Source organism: Aptenodytes forsteri, unplaced genomic scaffold, assembly GCF_000699145.1.
Source record: "Aptenodytes forsteri isolate BGI_AS27 unplaced genomic scaffold, ASM69914v1 Scaffold265, whole genome shotgun sequence".
NCBI lineage: Eukaryota > Metazoa > Chordata > Aves > Sphenisciformes > Spheniscidae > Aptenodytes > Aptenodytes forsteri.
This window is the reverse complement of record NW_008796175.1, coordinates 2862420-2881015: the sequence shown is the minus strand read 5'-3', so window position 1 is coordinate 2881015 and position 18596 is coordinate 2862420. Positions and strand designations below refer to the sequence as shown.

The window sequence follows — 18596 nt, the reverse complement described above, 5'->3', positions numbered from 1 at the left end:
GTACCGCCTGCCGCGGGGCGAGGGCTCCCTTCCCGATAAGCGCCTGGGAGCCGCCGCCTGTTGTTGGGCTGTATCTCACGCCCCCCTCTCGTCCTGTCTTACAGGGCTGGTGCGGGAGCTGCTGAGCGAGGAGGCCCCGTCCCGCATCGCCGCCCTCACCGAGGAGCTCTTCCAGGCGGCGAGGAGCATCTCTGAGGAGGATGGGAGCGCGGCTGAGGTAGAGCCTCCCAGCCCGATGCCTCCCTCCAGCCCGCCTGAAGAAATGGGGGTTACACGTGCTTCACACCACACGGCAGCGCTCGCCTGGGTGGGTGGCTGCAGTTCCTGCAGCTCTGCGAGCACCTGCTCTTGCTTCCCATCTTTGCGGTGAAGTGAAACGTTTAACTCTGACGCTATTGGGATTTAAAAAAAACAGTTTATTTTTTCATCTTTTGACCCAATAGTGTGGAAGTCCAAAATAAAGCAGAAAATGTTACATTTAAAAAGTCAATGCAAAATGCTGATCCTAAATGTAAAAGTGTGCATCATAATGGGAGAAGTTACTGGTATCTTAGTGATCTTAAGGTTTTTATTATTTCAATTTTCTAGTCGTATCTGATTGTAATTTCAAGTAAAAATGCAAGCATAGAGCGCTGATGCATTGAATTTGGTACTGGGTCAGAGGAGAGGTCCTTCTCATCCTGTATGTGGATTCCGATGATAGCAGATACTTGAGGAAGAAGAAAACAAGCAAGCATGTCATTTTAACTGTCTGGTAAAGCCAGTACCTAATATTAGAGTGGGGAGTACTCATTTTCATACATTATAAAAGTGAATTAGGTTGTTTATATTGCCTTTAATTTTAGTTTTTTTTCCTTCTGTGTATTTCTTCTAGAGGAGTACTTAGAAAGTAGTAAACATCATCTTTAAAAGGCCTTTTTCAAAAAGAAGTCTGATGACTAATATATGAATCTGGAATAAAAACAAGACCAGCTGAGATATTGTCCAACCTTTTCCTCCAAAATTATATTTTGAAGGGAGATTTAACTCAGTGATTATCATCTAAGGAAGACTGATTTTGAAAGTCCTAAATTTGTGACAAGGAGCAAAATAGGTTAGCAAGTGTCACAACAGAAAGTACACTTAGTGCAGTCTGTAAAGAAATACAGGAGCATAGAACTAGTATCCTTCAGTTCTTCCTGAATCAGTTGGGCTAAATTATTTTTAAAGGAGAAATCATTAATTTGTAATCTGATCTCTTCAATAAGAGGGGTCGTAAAATGTCTCCTAGTTAGGCAAGATCTGCCGTGGAAACTAGGATTTGAAGTGATGGAAAGTGCAGCCCTTCAAGGTGGGTTGTTAAAGGAGCTTATTGCCTTTATGTAGGACTGCATCATCTTTCTAACAGGAGTATATAGTCAGTTGCCTTTGTTCTTTGTTTGCTAATAGCAGAAGCTTCCCGATGTAGGTATTATTAGAATAATTAAACTACTAAGGTTTTTTTTTTGATAGGCAAAAGAGGTGAAGCCTTACTATAGATATGTTTTCCAACCTGATACAATTCTTACAGCTCTTTTCCAATCTCTTCAAATTTTTTAACATCTGTTTAAAATGTATATAAGGTATTCTGAAAACTGCCAGTGAATCAGTTGTATTTTGGACATGGTGATGTGCTATTGCACAAATTTTGTATCTGAGTGTTTGTGAGAAAACTTCATCCCAGATGGACAGAGTAAGTGAGGTCATGTTTTGTTAAGTTTGGAAAAGGACTTGATAGAAACATACATTCAGACATTTCGGTAATATGACAGATTAATGGGATTTGTTTAGAAACATATTTGAATGTTTCTAAAGTCCACCACTTCACTTACAGAATTCACTATTATGCATAATTTCAAATTGGAGCTGAACACACTGATGGATGATGTCACATATATGTGCTATTGGTCATATGATTAATTAGTTCTTTTTAGTTTCAGGTCTTGTCAGCCTTGGATTTACACAGTCATGTTCTTTCTTACCTTGCTTCATCTTAGAAGTGCTCTCGTGTTTAGAAGATGTGAAATAGTCTTCTATAAGACTGAATATATCTTATGAAATACACTTATGAAAAGAGTATGTGCTTCCTGCCAGCTGCTTCTAATTCTTCTGAAACGATGGATCTATAGAAAAGAATGATCCATACTTTTAGCTGAAGAAATGCTATGTGGTCCATTCAGCATGCCTGTTTTCAGGTCACTATCCCAGATCTCCCTGTGGGATCATGTAACAGTTTCATGGAAAACTCACACCTTTGACTCCAACATAAAAGGAAGTTGCACAAACATGTGGACAGGTCATTACTGTGATACACATGAAAGATGGTTTCTTTTCCAGTAGTAAATTTCAATATGACCCAAATCCAGGACAAAATTAAATCTAATGGAATTCTCTCGTACTCAGGTTGAAGAGGGTGCAATAAGCCTGTGGAACTGGGCTGTGACCAAACACATGGGTTCTGTTGTCAATGATGAGCAAAGAGCTAAACGTATGTATGTGTTCTATGCCTTCCTAAATGTGTTCTGTGTGCTGTAGCACAAAAAGGAAAAACTCTGCTGACGGGCATGAATGTAGTGCTCTAGATTTGTTTGGATCTTTGCAGATAGGGTGTAAACAGAGGAAAATACACAGGTGGGCTTGTATAAACAGTTCGGGAAGGAGCATCCTGGTGTAATAGTGATCTCCTTGTGACACAGAATCAGTGTAGACATTCTTATCACTCTTTCTGTGCCAGAGCATCAGTAAAGAGGTGATGTGACCGAAGGAAGCTGTAATTTGCCTTCTAATGCTATGGATTTAATCTAAAATGTATGGAAATAACATAGATGTAAATTTTAGACTGTTGGTCACTTAATTTATATCAAGTGAGATTGTTTCTTTAACGTAACTATCTCATCAATGTTTACACACAGAAAACCTCTAAATCCTCTTTTTACTTCTCTGCTTTAGCCAGGTACACAGCTGGTGGGTTTGCTTGGAGCCAGGGGCAGGGCTGGGGGAAAGGAGAAGTGAGCTTTTGGTCTTTTCCCTCAGCCTGTTCTTTATGTGGTTCTGCAAGATAGCAATATCTGGCCTACATTTTTGTCTTGAGGGATTATAGTCAAAATTATGTATAATCTGCATCATATAAATTATATCAGGTAAAGGGAAAAGGGTAAGTTTACACAAAATAAGTAGTAATTGTAGAGCGTAATGTTCTCAGATCTTGTATTACAGCTGAAGGGCCAGGGAGAGGCTATTTTAAATACATTAAGTGGTGTCTTTTCCATCCCTGATGGAAAGGCTGATGGAAGGCCTGAAAATATTTTTGCTTTTTACTTTGAAAATGTAAAGATTATTAAACTTCATTTCCCTATTTTGCTGAAGGCTATTTTGAGGCTCTCAAGACATGTTACTGTAAGCACCTGCAATGTAATTAAGTCTTTGAATACCATGTATTTAACTTAATCTCTCTCTAAAGTGTTTAATAGGTATTTTGATGAGAATATTTTTTTTTTCTTATTGTCTAAAAAGCAGTTTTAAGCAGCTTGGCTAAAATTCAGACTGCTTTGACTCCTGAAGCTTTCAAATTTTTCTCTTGTAATTTAAAATGGCAAGCAGTCTTTCAGATATGGCAAGGTCTGACTTTCAAAAAAAAAAAAAGAGAAAAGGGAACTTACGAATGTCTGCACTGTTTTCTTGCAGTACGGTTTGTTGCTTGCAGACTGGTGTGCCTTTGTGAAGGCAGTGATCCTCTGGAGGGAACTATTCGAAGACAGATTTTGGTAAGGCTAATGGTGGGTGAGCAATAAAGTACAGTTGATCACCAAGGGAAACCTTCAAACCCTATTATGGTTGCTTTGGAAAGGGAGTGAAATGTACCTGTAGTCTGGGGAATATACATGCTGAAGGGGGACCTGTATTATCACAGGCATACCTTGCTGAGCCAGTGCAGTTAGGAATTTCTGGATAGTGCGGTTAGCATCACATCTTTGTCATACGGTAAAATGTTATATGAGCAGCATATTCATTTATTTCAGTATCTTATAATATTGTCTAGTAGGGCACCATAAGTCTTACGCTGCCTCTAAGTGTTAAGGACTTCATTCAGATGTGAGAGGTGCTTGTCAGAAATCGAAGAGCTGAAATACCCCTCTCCTACACTAGATATGTGCATCAACAAGATGAGATCTAACATTGCCTTTCTTGAAAGTGACTATATTTTCACAAAGCACTTATCATTTTCTCCTTCAGATGTCTATGAAAACTGGGAAAGGATGGATAGATATTGGAAAAGCTGATCTTGCCGATGGATTTCTAGAGATTGCCATGAGTGTAAGTTCTTTTCCAGTTTTAATTTCTTATAAACACACCTATTTGTAAGTTCCATGGGTGATGCCTATGCTTTGTTTTCCAGAGTATAGAAAAACTGTATGCGAAGTTACTTAAGGGGAGCGATGGTGAAGCAGATATTCATGTGCACAAAGCTGATGTGGAGAAGAACCTCTTCAAAGTACTCTCTTACCAGGCTGAATCAGTATGTGTTCTTCCCAGTTTTCCTTATAAGTCACTATGGGTATAGAGGGAAACTCTGGCCCAGTTATTAGATGTATGAATGCTTGGTATTGAAGACGTGCTGAGGGATATATTTCCTTCACTTAGATGTAAGATAGCAGATCTTGTGTTCACATTCAGTGTTGCAATCATTTAATGATTTTTAATTTGCCTAATTTATTGCTATCATTTCTGCTGTGGTGTTTATATCTTCTAGTTCAGATTTGTTGCTCTATGATTTGTCTAGCATGGCTGTTTATAAAACAAACAGCTGCCTTTCTGAATCATAAATGTGTCAGTTCCAAAGGTGTCCTGTGCTTGACTGAAGAAGGGGGATAGGACTGGTGTAGGGCCTGGGTCCCCCAAACTGCATTCGTGTAACATGTACACAGCAAGACTAGTCACTTTGGAACGCCTATCGTACTGTGCTAGTATTTGCAGCTAGGCTGATTGAAAGTATATAAAGGTAGTATTCAACATGGCTGCAGATAGCCAAGGTTCATATCTAACAAGTAGATATTATAAGTCACATGTGCAAAGTCTTCTGTAACTTACAATTTTCATGACTCTGCAAACTCATGAACTTCATCAAAGCTATTAATATTATATGCCATCAGAGGGAGATCTTCCTATACATGAATACCCTCTCTTCCATGACCTCATACATGCTGCTTTCCACATGTAAAGGCTTTAAACAGTGAGAGAATCAGTATAAAATTACAAGATCTGGAAATAGTGAGTTCCATGACATTTGATATTTTCTTTAAAGTCTCAACCTCTGGCATCATACAGTGAGGTAAGAATCATGGTGATAATTATTAAAAAAAGCCTAGCGCAATGTAAGAGAAGTCTGAAAAAGTGCTAAAGGTTTTCTAGGGGATCAATAACACAAGTTACAATAATTCGAAGCATGTAATTTAGAAATTCTAAGTTTTGTGAGGCGTTGTTGTGCCTGACTGAAGTTTCTGAGTACTTTATCAATGCTATAGAGTATTACAGACATATGAGTGTAAGTATGAGAAAATGTAGTTGCCTGCATTTGTTGACAACCCCACTGACCTCAGTGTCTAGAAGGGGAGTACTATCTCCAAAATTCTGAAGGGCTTCCCTAAACAGGCCAAAGCAGTGGCCAAAATTTTTAATTTGATTATAGAGACAAAAGAGGACCTTAAATTATTGGAGAGGTGGTTTAAGGTTTGCTGAACTGTTGTATCATCTTAACAACTGAATGAACTTGTCCCATGCATCTGGCCTTTTCACACTACCTAAGGACTGCAGTGTTTTGCTCGGTGTCTTTATCATCTGATATCATACATAGAAATATACAGAATTATATAAGAATGTACAGTACTATAGGCACAGATATCTAATCCCAAACCTAGCTTTACTGAATGTGAAAAACCCAAGTCCTATTTTAGGGAATCAGTCTTTTAATGAATTTTAAAGACAAGTTGCTCACTAACTGTTGGCATGCTCTACTGCTTTCTTAGGCAGTTGCTCAAGGGGATTTTCAGAAAGCGGTGATGTGCGTGCAGCGCTGCAAAGATATGTTGATGAAGTTGCCAAAAGAGGTAAGTGAAATCATCCCTTCTTTATCATTCCAAACTTTGAAAATCTGCTTTCTTCTCTATATGTTAAAGAATGACATATGCCATGTAACATTTGAAAAGTACTCTGAACTGTGTATCTCTTCTGTGGTTGGTTGTTCTTTGAGATTTTCTTACTAAAAACTTTGCGTGAAAACAGCAGGTTTTTTCTCAAAGTTCTTTTTTTTTCTTGTTTCTCATAGTTTTATCATTCGAAATAGAATGATAAACTCTTCCTAAAGAATGAGAGAAGACAAATCAACAAGCAAAGCAAAAAGATTTCTAAATTGAATATACCACCTATTCTACAGAACCAGCTGCATTTTACATCTTGATCTTGTACATTGCTTCTTCACTTGTACCATGTGAACTTTTGTCTGGAGACAGATGGGTCAAGAGAAGAGCTGAGTTACTAAGTTTTTGATATACAAGTCTATCACTACCCTCAGTACTAATCTTCATCTTCATGAAGCTGTAGAGCTATGAATGGAGGTTTCCCATTGCACTAAACAGTGTGTTTTGTAGTTCTTGTGTCACAGAACAATGTTCAAAGAAAACAAACTCTAGCATATGCTGACTAGTTCTTTGTTTGCAAAGATGAAAGTCTCATGTTTATATCGGAATAGACTTCCCCACGTTTATTTTTATTTGCTTACTTTAATGTTTTCCCAATATTTAGGAAACATTTTGTTCCTGTCTCTGTGGTACAGGTAATAAAATTCAAAGGGGTAGATGTGAATTCTGAAAGGGAAATATGTTTGGAGTTTAATTGGTTTTTTAACCAGTTTTAAGTTGGTTTTTGTGATCTGCAGGCCTTGTTCAATGCATCTGAGTGACTAAGTCAGTTGCAGGGGTCTAGCTCTGATTTGAATCATAAGAGCAGAGCTTCTCACTGTGAATTGTTGAAAATGTTCTCTGGGATCTTTGCATTACTGTTCCTCATTTCATTTTAAATGAATTTCATGCTTTCCGCTTAAACTCCTCTTTTAAATAATATTAAACTTCTCATGATGAATGCTCTTCACAAACCAGGAGCACTGATGCAGACAAGGAGAAGTTTTCTGATCATGAGAGATGCAATTTACTTCTGGTTTAAAGAGTGGTATTTAAAGAATGAGAAGAAAGGAAAGAGCTAGTGATTGACTTAAAAACTTTCGGACCGCTAGGTAGCCATCAGTCCTTAACTCTTTCAGGCTCCCATTGTACCAGAGAGTGCTTGCAGAGTATCACAAGGAGATTATTGCATTATGGTAATGTATGGTACCGCAGATCTGCTGGAGAGGATTTGCAGCTTGTGGATCATCTATGAACCATAACTGGGAACTCTTGCCTTACAGGGTGAAATGCCAGAATTGTTCCAAACACTTGTTGTTCAGAGAGGTGCCAGGTTTACGGGGATATTTAGTGTTACGCTTGACGCCTGGAACACAGTCGTTCACTGAAATAGTATTTTAATTATCCTTTGAAATACATCTTTTCCAAGCATGCAAGTAAATGACTGGGGTATGCCACAGTATGCCTACAGTGTTATGCTAAACACTTTGCATGAAACCCTCTCAATACAATAAACTTTCTGTTCTGGAAAGAAAACGTTCACAAATGAACTTATGAAAAGTGAGGGTTTCGCATCTGAGAGTGATCGGGGTTTTTTGTTCATGCATGCTGAATCTGTGCTTTTGTCTCTGGATTGCAATGAGATAATAAATTTGAAGCAAGATGTGCTACCTCTCATTCTTGCCTGAGGATTTGAAATCTGTAGTCCCTTGCAAGAAACATTTGTACTTGGAAAAGAAAGTTACTGCAGAGGCAAAATGGATGTAAATATTGGCAGCCTGTTAGCATATAAAATGACTTTTCTGTCTCTTCTTTGGACAACATGACAGCTGCAAATCATTTCAAAGGAAAGACAGGTTGTTACTAACAGACATTGTCAGGGCTGACTGATAAAACAGAAAGCAAGAGTGCTCTGAATAACCAAGCATTCAAAAACAGTTTTCTCCTAAAACTTATAATGTGGATGATCCTTTTTTAACCCCAAAGAGACATGCTGGGAAGAAGCCTACCATGGAAGAGGTAGAGTCCTCTTCACTTAACTATGTAAAACTTTTCTGTCATTTTTAAGAGTGAAGCTGTAATATTCTGTTTTTCCTCTCAAGTTTTAATTTTTATTGTTTACTTTACACAGTTCTAGTGCTTTCAGTGTGATTTCTTGAGGAACTATTCTACCTCATCTGTTTCAAGAATCCTGCTGTTTTTCATGTCCTGGACTGGTTAATGATGCTTCACTTGCCCACACAATTAATGATTCCATTTTAGTCATGTTCAATATCCCCTTGTATAAGGTCAGAAGTGATAACAGTGGATATATCTTTAAAGTAAAATGCATTTTAAAGAACCTGAGACTGGAGTGCCATAGATCTAATGATGTTTCTACAAGAACATTATAGAAGCAGGAGTCTTTTATTGCAGACCTGTTACCTGTCAATCCTCTGTTACAATTTTGGAGTGGAAACCTATGAATGGAAGAGGTATGAACAGAGCTCCTTCTGGCTCAGGTAATGTGCAAAGGCAAACAAAATAAAATCCTGCTTTTGAGATGTAAAAATATGTGTGAAGGAGAGGGGGGAGCAAGGGAAAGTAGAGGTTTAATTAAAATTGTGAGAATACAAGATTTTAGCTGAACTAAATTAACTAATTTAAGCAGATACTTAGTGACTGTCTTACTCTGTTGCCTAACGTTTATGTCTGCTTTCCACATCGATTTTCATGTCATTAGAATGAAAGTCGTCTTTCCATGGTTCTCGTCAATTCTCTCCCTAACACATCTTCCAAAGAGATTATTTTTATGAAGACGCTGTTCCCAGTGCTTGTGCCATTCATAAATGATAGTGAAGGGATTTGAAAACTTTGGAAAAGAGTAGACAAATTCTTCTGACCGGTTTTGAATGGATTTGTTTTAAACAGTATTTGAATTTCTCATAAAGGAAGTGTTTCATTGAGAGCAAGTCCTTGACTGATGAAAGACACAAGCATCAAGGTGAAAAAGGAATAGTTACAGATGGTTTGGATAGGATCCAAATAAGTAATGTGGTGGTACTAAGGAAGAAAAAATGTAGGCTATTGGGAAGAGTATCCTCATGCCAACGTCACAGCTTCAGCTCAGAAAACTTGTTTTTATTTCTTCTTGTTCTTTTTCTTTTAAATAGTCAGAAGAAAATGAATGGCAAAATATCAAATTCAAAATAGTTATGGTCACATATGTTGTCAAAGAGGATTTGTAGAAATGCTTAGAATTAATTACAGCTGGTGCTTTGGAGATTATTTTATATTTTATTCTTGTGAAAGATTAAATACCAAGTCCTGATGACAAAACTTGAGGAGGAAATAAGCCTTTGCAAAGTGCAAATAATTATCTGGAGAAAGAGATGTAGCTCCATCTAGTGGGTTAAGATTTCCCTGTACTGAGAATATATTAGATTAGGAAACAAATGTCCAGTTATGTTTTTCTTTCTAACAGTTCTTAATTCACAGCATTTGCAATCAGCTCTGGTTTGGTGGAATTGTCACTGCGTTTTCTCCTGGGTGGTCCTTTGTGCTGTCATTTAACTTTTAGAAAAAGAATGGGGAATCATGACTCCCAGGTTCTGTTTCTGTCTCTGCTATTGATTTGCTGTGATCTTGAGACCAGGTCATGTATAACTTTTGTGTATGACTATATTATATGTCAGGTGAGAATGAGAACACTTGCTTCTTCAAAACCCCTATGGTTAAAACTGATAAAGCCTACTGAAATGTTTGAATAGAAGATGTTACAGAAGGTGGTGCAACAGGTTGAAGAAAGTGACAGAGTACAATTTTTAATGTGAGGATTTAGAAAGAAACCAAAATTTTCTGTTCTCTAGTAAGAGTGAGTACTGAGATAAGTTTGTGTGATAATATATGGTTTCCAGCTGGTTAAGAAGTGGAAAAGGATGGGAATGTTGCACATATCAGAAGACTGGCTGAATTTATCTCTGTCATCACATTTAATTCTAACTATCACTTATCCTTTATAGCCAGAGTTATGACATTGGGAAGATGGACATGAAATATTCTGTTGGCAAAGAAATGCAGGTAAGAAACGGAGAATTTGCTGTTTACAAATAGGAGGATTTTGTTAACCTGACTCCACTGTATCATCTGCCTCTGCTGTGCCAAACCTGACCAGTGATTCTTTGGCCTCCTCTTTAGTACTGTCTGCTATGAAGTTTGGCAAACTTGCAAGTTCAGTTGCTATGAGTGTCAGTCTGAGAGTTCAGTCACTGATGGGTGCCCTTAAATCACATTTCAATCTACTGTTTCACGGAAATTAAATTGTAGAAAGTAAGGCTGAAGTAGACCCTGAAAGGTCATCCCTTCTTCCTTTCCTCCTCTTCTTTCAAGGCATCATCAGTTACATCTATGTCATTTCTGATGCATGTTCGTCTGTCTCATTCATAAGCCTATTACTCCTTTTACTACCAACAGTGGATATGGAAAAGATTTTAATCTCTTCCTCTTCCTATAAATCATTTATATATTTGAAGGCCATTATAATGTATGTCTTTGTGTTGTTTTTTTTTTCTCTCAGTGAAGTTTGTACCGCCTATTCCTTCAATTTCTTCTTTCATTCTGTTTTTTCCAGATCTCTGATTTTCCTTGCTACCCTTCTGTTTTCCTCTGAACTCTAGTTGATTCATGTCCTGTGTGAATTGCAGTGCTGAGGACTGGATACGCTTCAGAACTAAGCAATCACTTTATATGTCTGATACCAGGCAGGCATTCTTTTGACTCAAAGAGCTTTTATTTTTCATGAGCTTAAATTTTAAGTCTTTTGTATTCATATGTATGTTCACATGTGGCTATTTTTTCCTGCTCTTCAGATGGCATTTAAACTTCCAGTTTGTTTTTCTTTCCAGGCTAAAGTGCTGCGATTGTTAGCTACAACCTATTTCGAGTGGGATTGCAAAGCTTTTATTTTTCCAGACCTTAAATTTTAAGTCTTTTGTATTCATATGTATGTTCACATGTGGCTATTTTTTCCTGCTCTTCAGATGGCATTTAAACTTCCAGTTTGTTTTTCTTTCCAGGCTAAAGTGCTGCGATTGTTAGCTACAACCTATTTCGAGTGGGATTGCAATCTGTATCTTGACAAGGCATTGAAAGCTATAAGCTTGGCAAATCAGGTAGTAATGTGTTACTGTATTTATGGTGTGCAATAGTTGAAACTCAAGCATTTAGTAACATCATAATATGGACCACATTAATCACTGGTATGTTATCCTTGACATCAGACGGAGGTGTGTTTGCTTTGCTTTGGTTTTCATACTCATAAGTATGTTTTGGTGTTCCCAGCTTTTTTATAGTATATATAGTGTATAATATAGTATATATAGTATATTATATATTTATAATACTTCTTCGTGTGTAGATGTAGAGCTGTCTTGCTGCCTCATATCTATTAATAGTATGGTCCTTTGATAATATGACTAAAATTTCTCTGGCACGTGTTCATGAAAACTGTACAAACAGAATAAACTACAGTGTGGTCCACCTGAGAGTTACAGCAGCTGGCTTTTTATGCACCAGACCTTTTGTCTTGCTTTGGGTTATAATGGATATGTCCATACTATGTTTTGAGTCCCCATCTCATTATCTGTACAAATATTTGAGCAGGCGCCAGAGTTCAATTTTGAAAGCTTTGTAGCCATGCTACATCAGTTTTAATTTCAAACAATTAATTTAGCTATTGCACTTTACTAACATGACTGTATTTCTTCTGGAACCTGAAAAATGAGCTGTATAAACGTACCAGCTACCCTGAAGAAAGTTCGTATATCTCTAAGCAGTCACTACAGTGAGATCTTTTGCTCTTGTACAGATTCAGTTTCCCATATAAAGACTTGAATTAATTTTATGCTTCTATCTTTTTGGGTTAGAGTAACTTAAATTTGAAAAAGTTATATTTGTCTTTGGTTGACCATTTTTAAATTTCCATTATCTGTTTCATACAAAACAAGTTTTAAGTATAAAATCCTGTTTTAAATGAAAGCTCAAATTCAGTTTTCTATATGCTGTTCAAACTTTCAGACAGATGATGATGCACATGCTCGTGAGATCAGGATAAAAGGCAGTGTATTTTAATCATTCAAATAACATGCTACTACAGTATCTAAGCCCTTGCAGTTTTTATTGTATTTACTTTCGCAAAACCTTTTGAGGTGGAAAGTGTTTTTTTCGTCATTTTTGATAATGTCTGTTTTGATATTGTATGAGGGTATGGAAAACTAGAAGAAAATTTTTATTCTAGAGTCTGAAATGTGCAGTGTTTTAGTGAGAGCTGTAGTATACAGTCTTCATTATTTCCATTTGCTCCCATTGTTGTTCTCTCCTAAATTTCGTATTATTATAAGCTACTTTGAACTCTGCTCATATTAATTCTAGAGTAACCCAGCCAATTCACACATAGAAAAGCAGGAAATGTTTCTATCATTCAGTATTGTTCAGCTTCTATTTAAAAGTATCAGAAATGGGACACAGTAAAATGAGAATCACGTATCTCTTGCTTTCATTGTCCTTACGGTCTTTTGGCAGTATAAGAATAAATAATAGATGCACACTGCATTTAAGAAGAAAATATTACCAGTTGCCTACCTATTGCTTCAGTCATTAAAATGGAACTGAAGAATACAGTGGAGTGTATGTGATTTCCTGCTATTTGTCTGTGTTATGAATGTGCCGGCCTCTCACGGCATCTGTATTCTGCAAACAGCTGTCCAAGTAATGTATTGTTTTTCATTGTGCAGGAGAATTTGCATCCAGCAGGGTTTTTTTTGAAAGTTAAAATTCTTCTTAAAAGTGGAGCATCAGATGAAGATATCAACTCAGGTATCACAGCTCTGTGTAGGTTTCATAGTAAGGTCATACTATTCCATATCCAAGAAGACGGCCTGAGTTGTAGATAGAAAAGAAAATAAATCCCTTTCTTGTGTGTTTTAGAGGAATATTCATTAGCTAAATGTCGTTCTGGTTTTTGAGTGTGAGACATAGTAGTCAGTGTTCACAGAGGAGTTATCCAGGTGCTAATGTAAGTTTGAATTAAGCATGATTTTATTTTTGTTGAGAATTTAAATAGACTTGCTGGAAATAGGGAAGGGGGAAGACTCTGAAGCCTGTTAGAATGAAGACAGTGAAAATATAGCAATGTAAAGGTATGGTTTATTTTAGACATATGCCTAGGGTTACTCAAAAAGGGTGAAAGTGGATTGTCTCTTATGCAGTCAGCATAGAAGAAAGGCTTGTGAAACATTGCTATTCTCTGTGTGTGATTTTGCAGATTTTGGCCAAGAGACATCAAGTGCTGATCAGTGTGTGGTTATAAACCTGTGTTATCAGAGTTTATTTAGTTTATCTAGGGCATATAAACTCTTTTCTCCTTATTCCTCAAACTTGTCATTTTTCTGTTGGCATGAGAGGAGAAGAAAGTTTTTGGGGGGACTTTAATATAGAAAGGGTAATGTATCAGGAGAAATTTATTTCCATAAATAATGAAACCTTAAGGAAGAGAGGCTTTGTACTCGTCATAGTTGGAAAGCATCAGATGCGTAATGAATGCTCTGAGAAATAAATGTAGGATGAGATGAGGAATTTCTTGTGGAGAGCTGAATGGTTTGAATGCTGCCAGACTAGCAGGAATGGAAACTCCACTTCAGATTGCTCCTGGGGAATTTAGCCAGTTTTCAAGTGGACAATTATCAAAACTTACCATTGCAATAGTTGGCTTCTGTTCTGCAGTTTGAATTGTGAAGCCATAGTGTTGCCTATGAGAACACACTCTGCTTATATTTAGGAGCTCTAAGACTCCAGTCAGTTTTTCAAGCAAGTTTATTAATGAGTAGATGTCTGTCTTTTCTTGTATGGCTTGCAGTGTTGTGTCCATGCACTGCAACTTTGCTTTCTTGTGAGTGAAGGTTCCTGCTAAGTTTTAGGCATTTGACTAAAATCTTGTATTGTGCACTTGTACACAGGTGCCTTAGAAATGCTTCCTTTAACAACTGTTACAGTCACGTCCCTATGTGTTCCTTCTCTGATCTCATCCAAGCTACAAATGTATAAATCTTGTTATTAACCATCCAGCACAGTCCAGCAATTTTTAAACTTTATCTGAGTGGTCTAAAACTGATACCTACTTATCAGCACCAGTCAGTTCAACAGCTGATGCTAAAGGCATTAGGCTTAAGTAGTTCCCATTGCAATGTGATACCACCACACAGCCTGAGCACTGACCTCAGTCTTAAGTGGTTCCTGCTGGACAAGGATGAGACATTTTGATGGAAAGCAGCTTGAGGCAAAAGTTTGTGCTACTAATGCCTATGCTGTTCCTGTTTAAAGAGACAGAGGGCTAGAATTCCAGGGCTATCAGTCTGTCACCTTTCTGTAGTACTACGTTAATTGTACAGCGCAAGAAAAATCAAAGCACAATACACATGTTTTATTAGTGGTTCCTGCTGGACAAGGATGAGACATTTTGATGGAAAGCAGCTTGAGGCAAAAGTTTGTGCTACTAATGCCTATGCTGTTCCTGTTTAAAGAGACAGAGGGCTAGAATTCCAGGGCTATCAGTCTGTCACCTTTCTGTAGTACTACGTTAATTGTACAGCGCAAGAAAAATCAAAGCACAATACACATGTTTTATTCCCTTTTGTTTTAGAACTATTATATCGGGGTGTGGGGGGGGTGTGGGGGGGTGTTGAGAGCGAGCAAGGCAACAACGTCGGCACCCTGAGGTGGCTGGCAATCTCAGAGCGGCAGGGGCTGGTGGGGTGTGGGGGGGGTGTGGGGGGGTGTTGGTTGGGTTTTTTTTTTTTCTTCCCAAAGAAGCTGTAAGAGGTAAATGGTAAATTGAGCAGTTAAGTGTCTAAGTTGATTAAATAATCTCAACTGCTTTGTGTTCTGTCTAGCTGTTGCAGAATTCCTGCACCATGAGATGTCTTTAGATTTTTGTTTGAATACTGCCAAACTGCTGCTGGAGCATGGAAGGTATGAAAGCATCACTAAGTGGGGTGAACACAATATTTGGGCTTTGTAGTTGTTCTTTTATAAGCAAAGAACATCTATTATGCAATGATGCTTTATTTTAAATAAAAACTCACAGAGGTAGGTAAACGGTTTTGAGAGGGAGCCTGTCTTTTCTATAGCAAGGTGATACAGATTATGGCAGCAGCAGAACAGCATGGGAAATAATGTTGAGAGGCAGTCTGCAATTCTGTAGCCTTACTTTGGAATGATTAAGATTCTCCCTATGTAGTTTTAATACATATCTGGAATAATGTATCTGGAATAATATATATATGAGCCTAGAATTATCTGACTGAAATCTTTCTTCCATATTAACTAACCAACCCTCAGAATGAAAGAGTTTGGAGTCCTAGAATCATTCTTGTGAAAACCAGTGATAAACAAGTTACCGCAAAATAAATTGAGGCATGAAATTTCACACCGTTGAACGCTCCATCATGGTTACCTATGTATATGCTTCTGTCTTGCAGTAAATTCTTACTCTTTCATTGTGAGGAGTAAACTCTCTTGTGAATACTGTGGAACAAGCATGTGCTAATAGGAAGTTACTACTGAATAGATGAACTGCAGTAAATTCATACCTTGACTCACTCTGTCAGTGTGCTTGTGTACCAGTAGTGTTAATGAGAAACATGCTGTACGGTGTGAATATGTTACTCTTTAGAATGGAAAATTAACAGCTCTTCTTGTGCAGCCTCTTAAAAATGCATCTGTGTGAATAGGGAATCAGTTGGTTTTGATTTTCTGAAATCTGTTCCTGAACACTTTGAGTCTTCACCTGACCTTGGAAAAATTACCCTGCTCCACATTGAGTTCCTGTTGCATAATAAGAGGGAGCTACTTGCTAAGCAAAAGGTTGAAGAAATTATTATAGGTCTGTATCCATCTTTTGCTGCTGTTTACTGAAAGCTGGATTTAATTGGCTGAAGTCTTGAATTCTGATTTTCAGTTTTTTGCTTATTCTCATCTTTCTTTCTATTTGTGTCTGTTTTCCCTTATGTTTCTTTTGCATGGCAACTCTCAACTTCCATAATGAATGATAGTCATGATAAAGCTCAGGGTTAAATTCACTTGCTAGAAAAATTCCTTCTTCTTAGTGTAGACTGTGTGTGACTGATACAGGTGGGATTAGAAACATTTATCAGAAGTTCTGTGTAATATTAATACTTTGTCCATCCAGCCCAATGCGTTTTTGTTTGTCAGTATTAAAACAGGTTGCATATCCTTGTTTGAGCAGCTGAATAACAGTTTCTTTTTCAGGCCTGTTGCACCTATAGCACTATAGTATTTTTTGACTGTCAGATCTGCTGGAAATCAGACCGTATTTTACGTAGCATCGAGCTAGGTGCAAGAGCCATATTTACATTGTTCAAGCATGAAAATACTTACTCTCTTACCCACTGTTTTTTGGGGGGGTTGTTTGTTTGTTTTTTGTTTGGTGGTTTGTTTTTTTGTTTTGTTTTCAGAAGCAGGGTATGAAACACTGGGTCCTGGCTGAAACTATTGCTGTGTCAGTGTTCTTTGTTGTAGGCTATGGGACAATCTTTCTCAGATAGTTCTTAGGTGCTTCTCAGTGTGCTGCTTAAAGTTCTTGTAAAGTGATGATTTGCAGTATCTTTTCAGGTCATTATACAGGGAAACAGCTGTTGCCTGAAGCCTTGAACCGGTTGCACATCATCTTGTGGGACAGAGCTGCTAAACATTATGAGGTTTGGGACCAAACAGTAGTGTTGTTATTTGTATCAGTGAAAATGGATATCTGCTTTTTCTGACATCTTTGGTATGTCTACTTTTGGTTAGAGTGCAATCTGTTACTAAGATCCCTGTTCCAGTTGGCACTAGTTTTATTTTCATCCAGCTGGGTGCTGTTTTCCATTACAACATCAAGTTTCAGGTAGCCTCATCTCAAGGTTTGTACATGGGAACAGTTATGGCCAGAATTGATCAGCCAAGGAACCTGTGCAGCTGTTGTGGTTTAACCCCAGCCGTCAACTAAGCACCACCCAGCCGCTCACTCACTCCCTGCTGGTGGGATGGGGGAGAGAATCAGAAGAGTAAAAGTGAGAAAACTCGTGGGTTGAGATAAAGACAGTTTAATAAGTAAAGCAAAAGCCGCACATGCAAGCAAAGGAAAACAAGGAATTCATTCACTACTTCCCATCGGCAGGCAGGTGTTCAGCCATCTCCAGGAAAGCAGGGCTCCATCACGCATAATGGTTACTTGGGAGGACAAATGCCATCACTCCAAACGTCCCCTCCTTCCTCCTTCTTCCCCCAGCTTTATATGCTGAGCCTGACGTCATATGGTGTGGGATATCCCTTTGGGCAGTTGGGATCAGCTGTGCCAGCTGTGTCCCCTCCCAACTTCTTGTGCACCCCCAGCCTGCTCGCTGGTGGGGTGGGGTGGCTGTTTCCAGCACAAATCCAAAACATAGCCCCATACTTGCTACTGTGAAGAAAATTAACTCCATCCCAGCCAAAACTAGCACAACAGCCCATCATTCTGGTTCTGTCCTGGGAAGGGTACAAAAAACTGAAAATATTTTTTACGTTTAGCTGTTTATTTTACAATTCCTACCCTCTGATAGTCAGTTGTTGCTTTAAGGAGCATGAAGTGTTATCATTTGTACATTGATTTTCTTTTTAGCCTATATAAAGTAGCTTTGGATGCTTACTTTGTATCTTAGTTCATATACATTCGTACTGTGAGTATATATATGTTCTATTACTCAAAACCAGATACCTTCTTATTCTTTCAGTATTTGGGGAAGATGAGCTCATGTTCTACTCTTGTGTTTCTGTCATACACTCATTTCTTGAATATATGAAGAAAAACGTGCCATTTTATTACCTCTCATCTGTGTAGTCAAGAAGGAATTTTGCTGATGACACAGCTTCCTTCTCATTTTGAAATAAATTCTCTGTCCAAATTGGAACAATAGTGGGGAGTACCATCTTCAGCAGAGTATCATCAAGGTTCACAGTCTAAATGGGATAAACACTTTTGTCTTTTTCTCTTAGTTTCAGTTGCTTTGTATCATGAAGAGAGAGGTTTTTTGAAATAATATTTCTGTTTTGTATTTAGTCATAAGAATGTCCTTTCTGGGTCAGACGAATGACCCATCTAGTCTAGTGTCCTGTCTTTGTTAATGGCCGTAAGAATAAGGGAAGAGTAGGAATAGGTAAAGCGTCAGCTCTCCTAATGAGTATCACCTGCATTGTGGGACCAATGATTGCTCTTCTGCGGGAAAGGTTACACTAGGATATACTTGCTTATCTAAATCTTTAATTTCCTATGACTTTTTTTAAATTTGGGAAAACATAGGCAGTTTAATCACCCAAGTGAGGGTGTGTGTGTTTATT

General features: G+C 37.9%; 2 protein-coding genes across 2 annotated transcripts in view; one reads left to right on the top strand and one right to left on the bottom strand.

The window, feature by feature from the left end:
- NCBP2 (nuclear cap binding protein subunit 2) overlaps positions 1-147 on the bottom strand; it is a 3417-nt gene extending 3270 nt beyond the window's left edge. The window contains exon 1 of the mRNA XM_009287652.2: positions 103-147. Within this exon, the coding sequence (XP_009285927.2) occupies positions 103-147 (45 nt within the window). The remainder of the gene's footprint in view (positions 1-102) is intronic.
- A 1555-nt stretch (positions 148-1702) lies between these two features.
- The window catches only part of TEX11 (testis expressed 11), a 32686-nt gene continuing 15792 nt past the window's right edge, over positions 1703-18596 (top strand). Inside the window, exons 1-12 of the mRNA XM_019474196.1 lie at positions 1703-1711; positions 2422-2506; positions 3703-3782; positions 4415-4534; positions 6042-6122; positions 8607-8692; positions 10193-10250; positions 11246-11341; positions 12962-13043; positions 15116-15194; positions 15956-16107; positions 16857-16942. Of these exons, the coding sequence (XP_019329741.1) occupies positions 1703-1711; positions 2422-2506; positions 3703-3782; positions 4415-4534; positions 6042-6122; positions 8607-8692; positions 10193-10250; positions 11246-11341; positions 12962-13043; positions 15116-15194; positions 15956-16107; positions 16857-16942 (1014 nt within the window). The remainder of the gene's footprint in view (positions 1712-2421; positions 2507-3702; positions 3783-4414; positions 4535-6041; positions 6123-8606; positions 8693-10192; positions 10251-11245; positions 11342-12961; positions 13044-15115; positions 15195-15955; positions 16108-16856; positions 16943-18596) is intronic.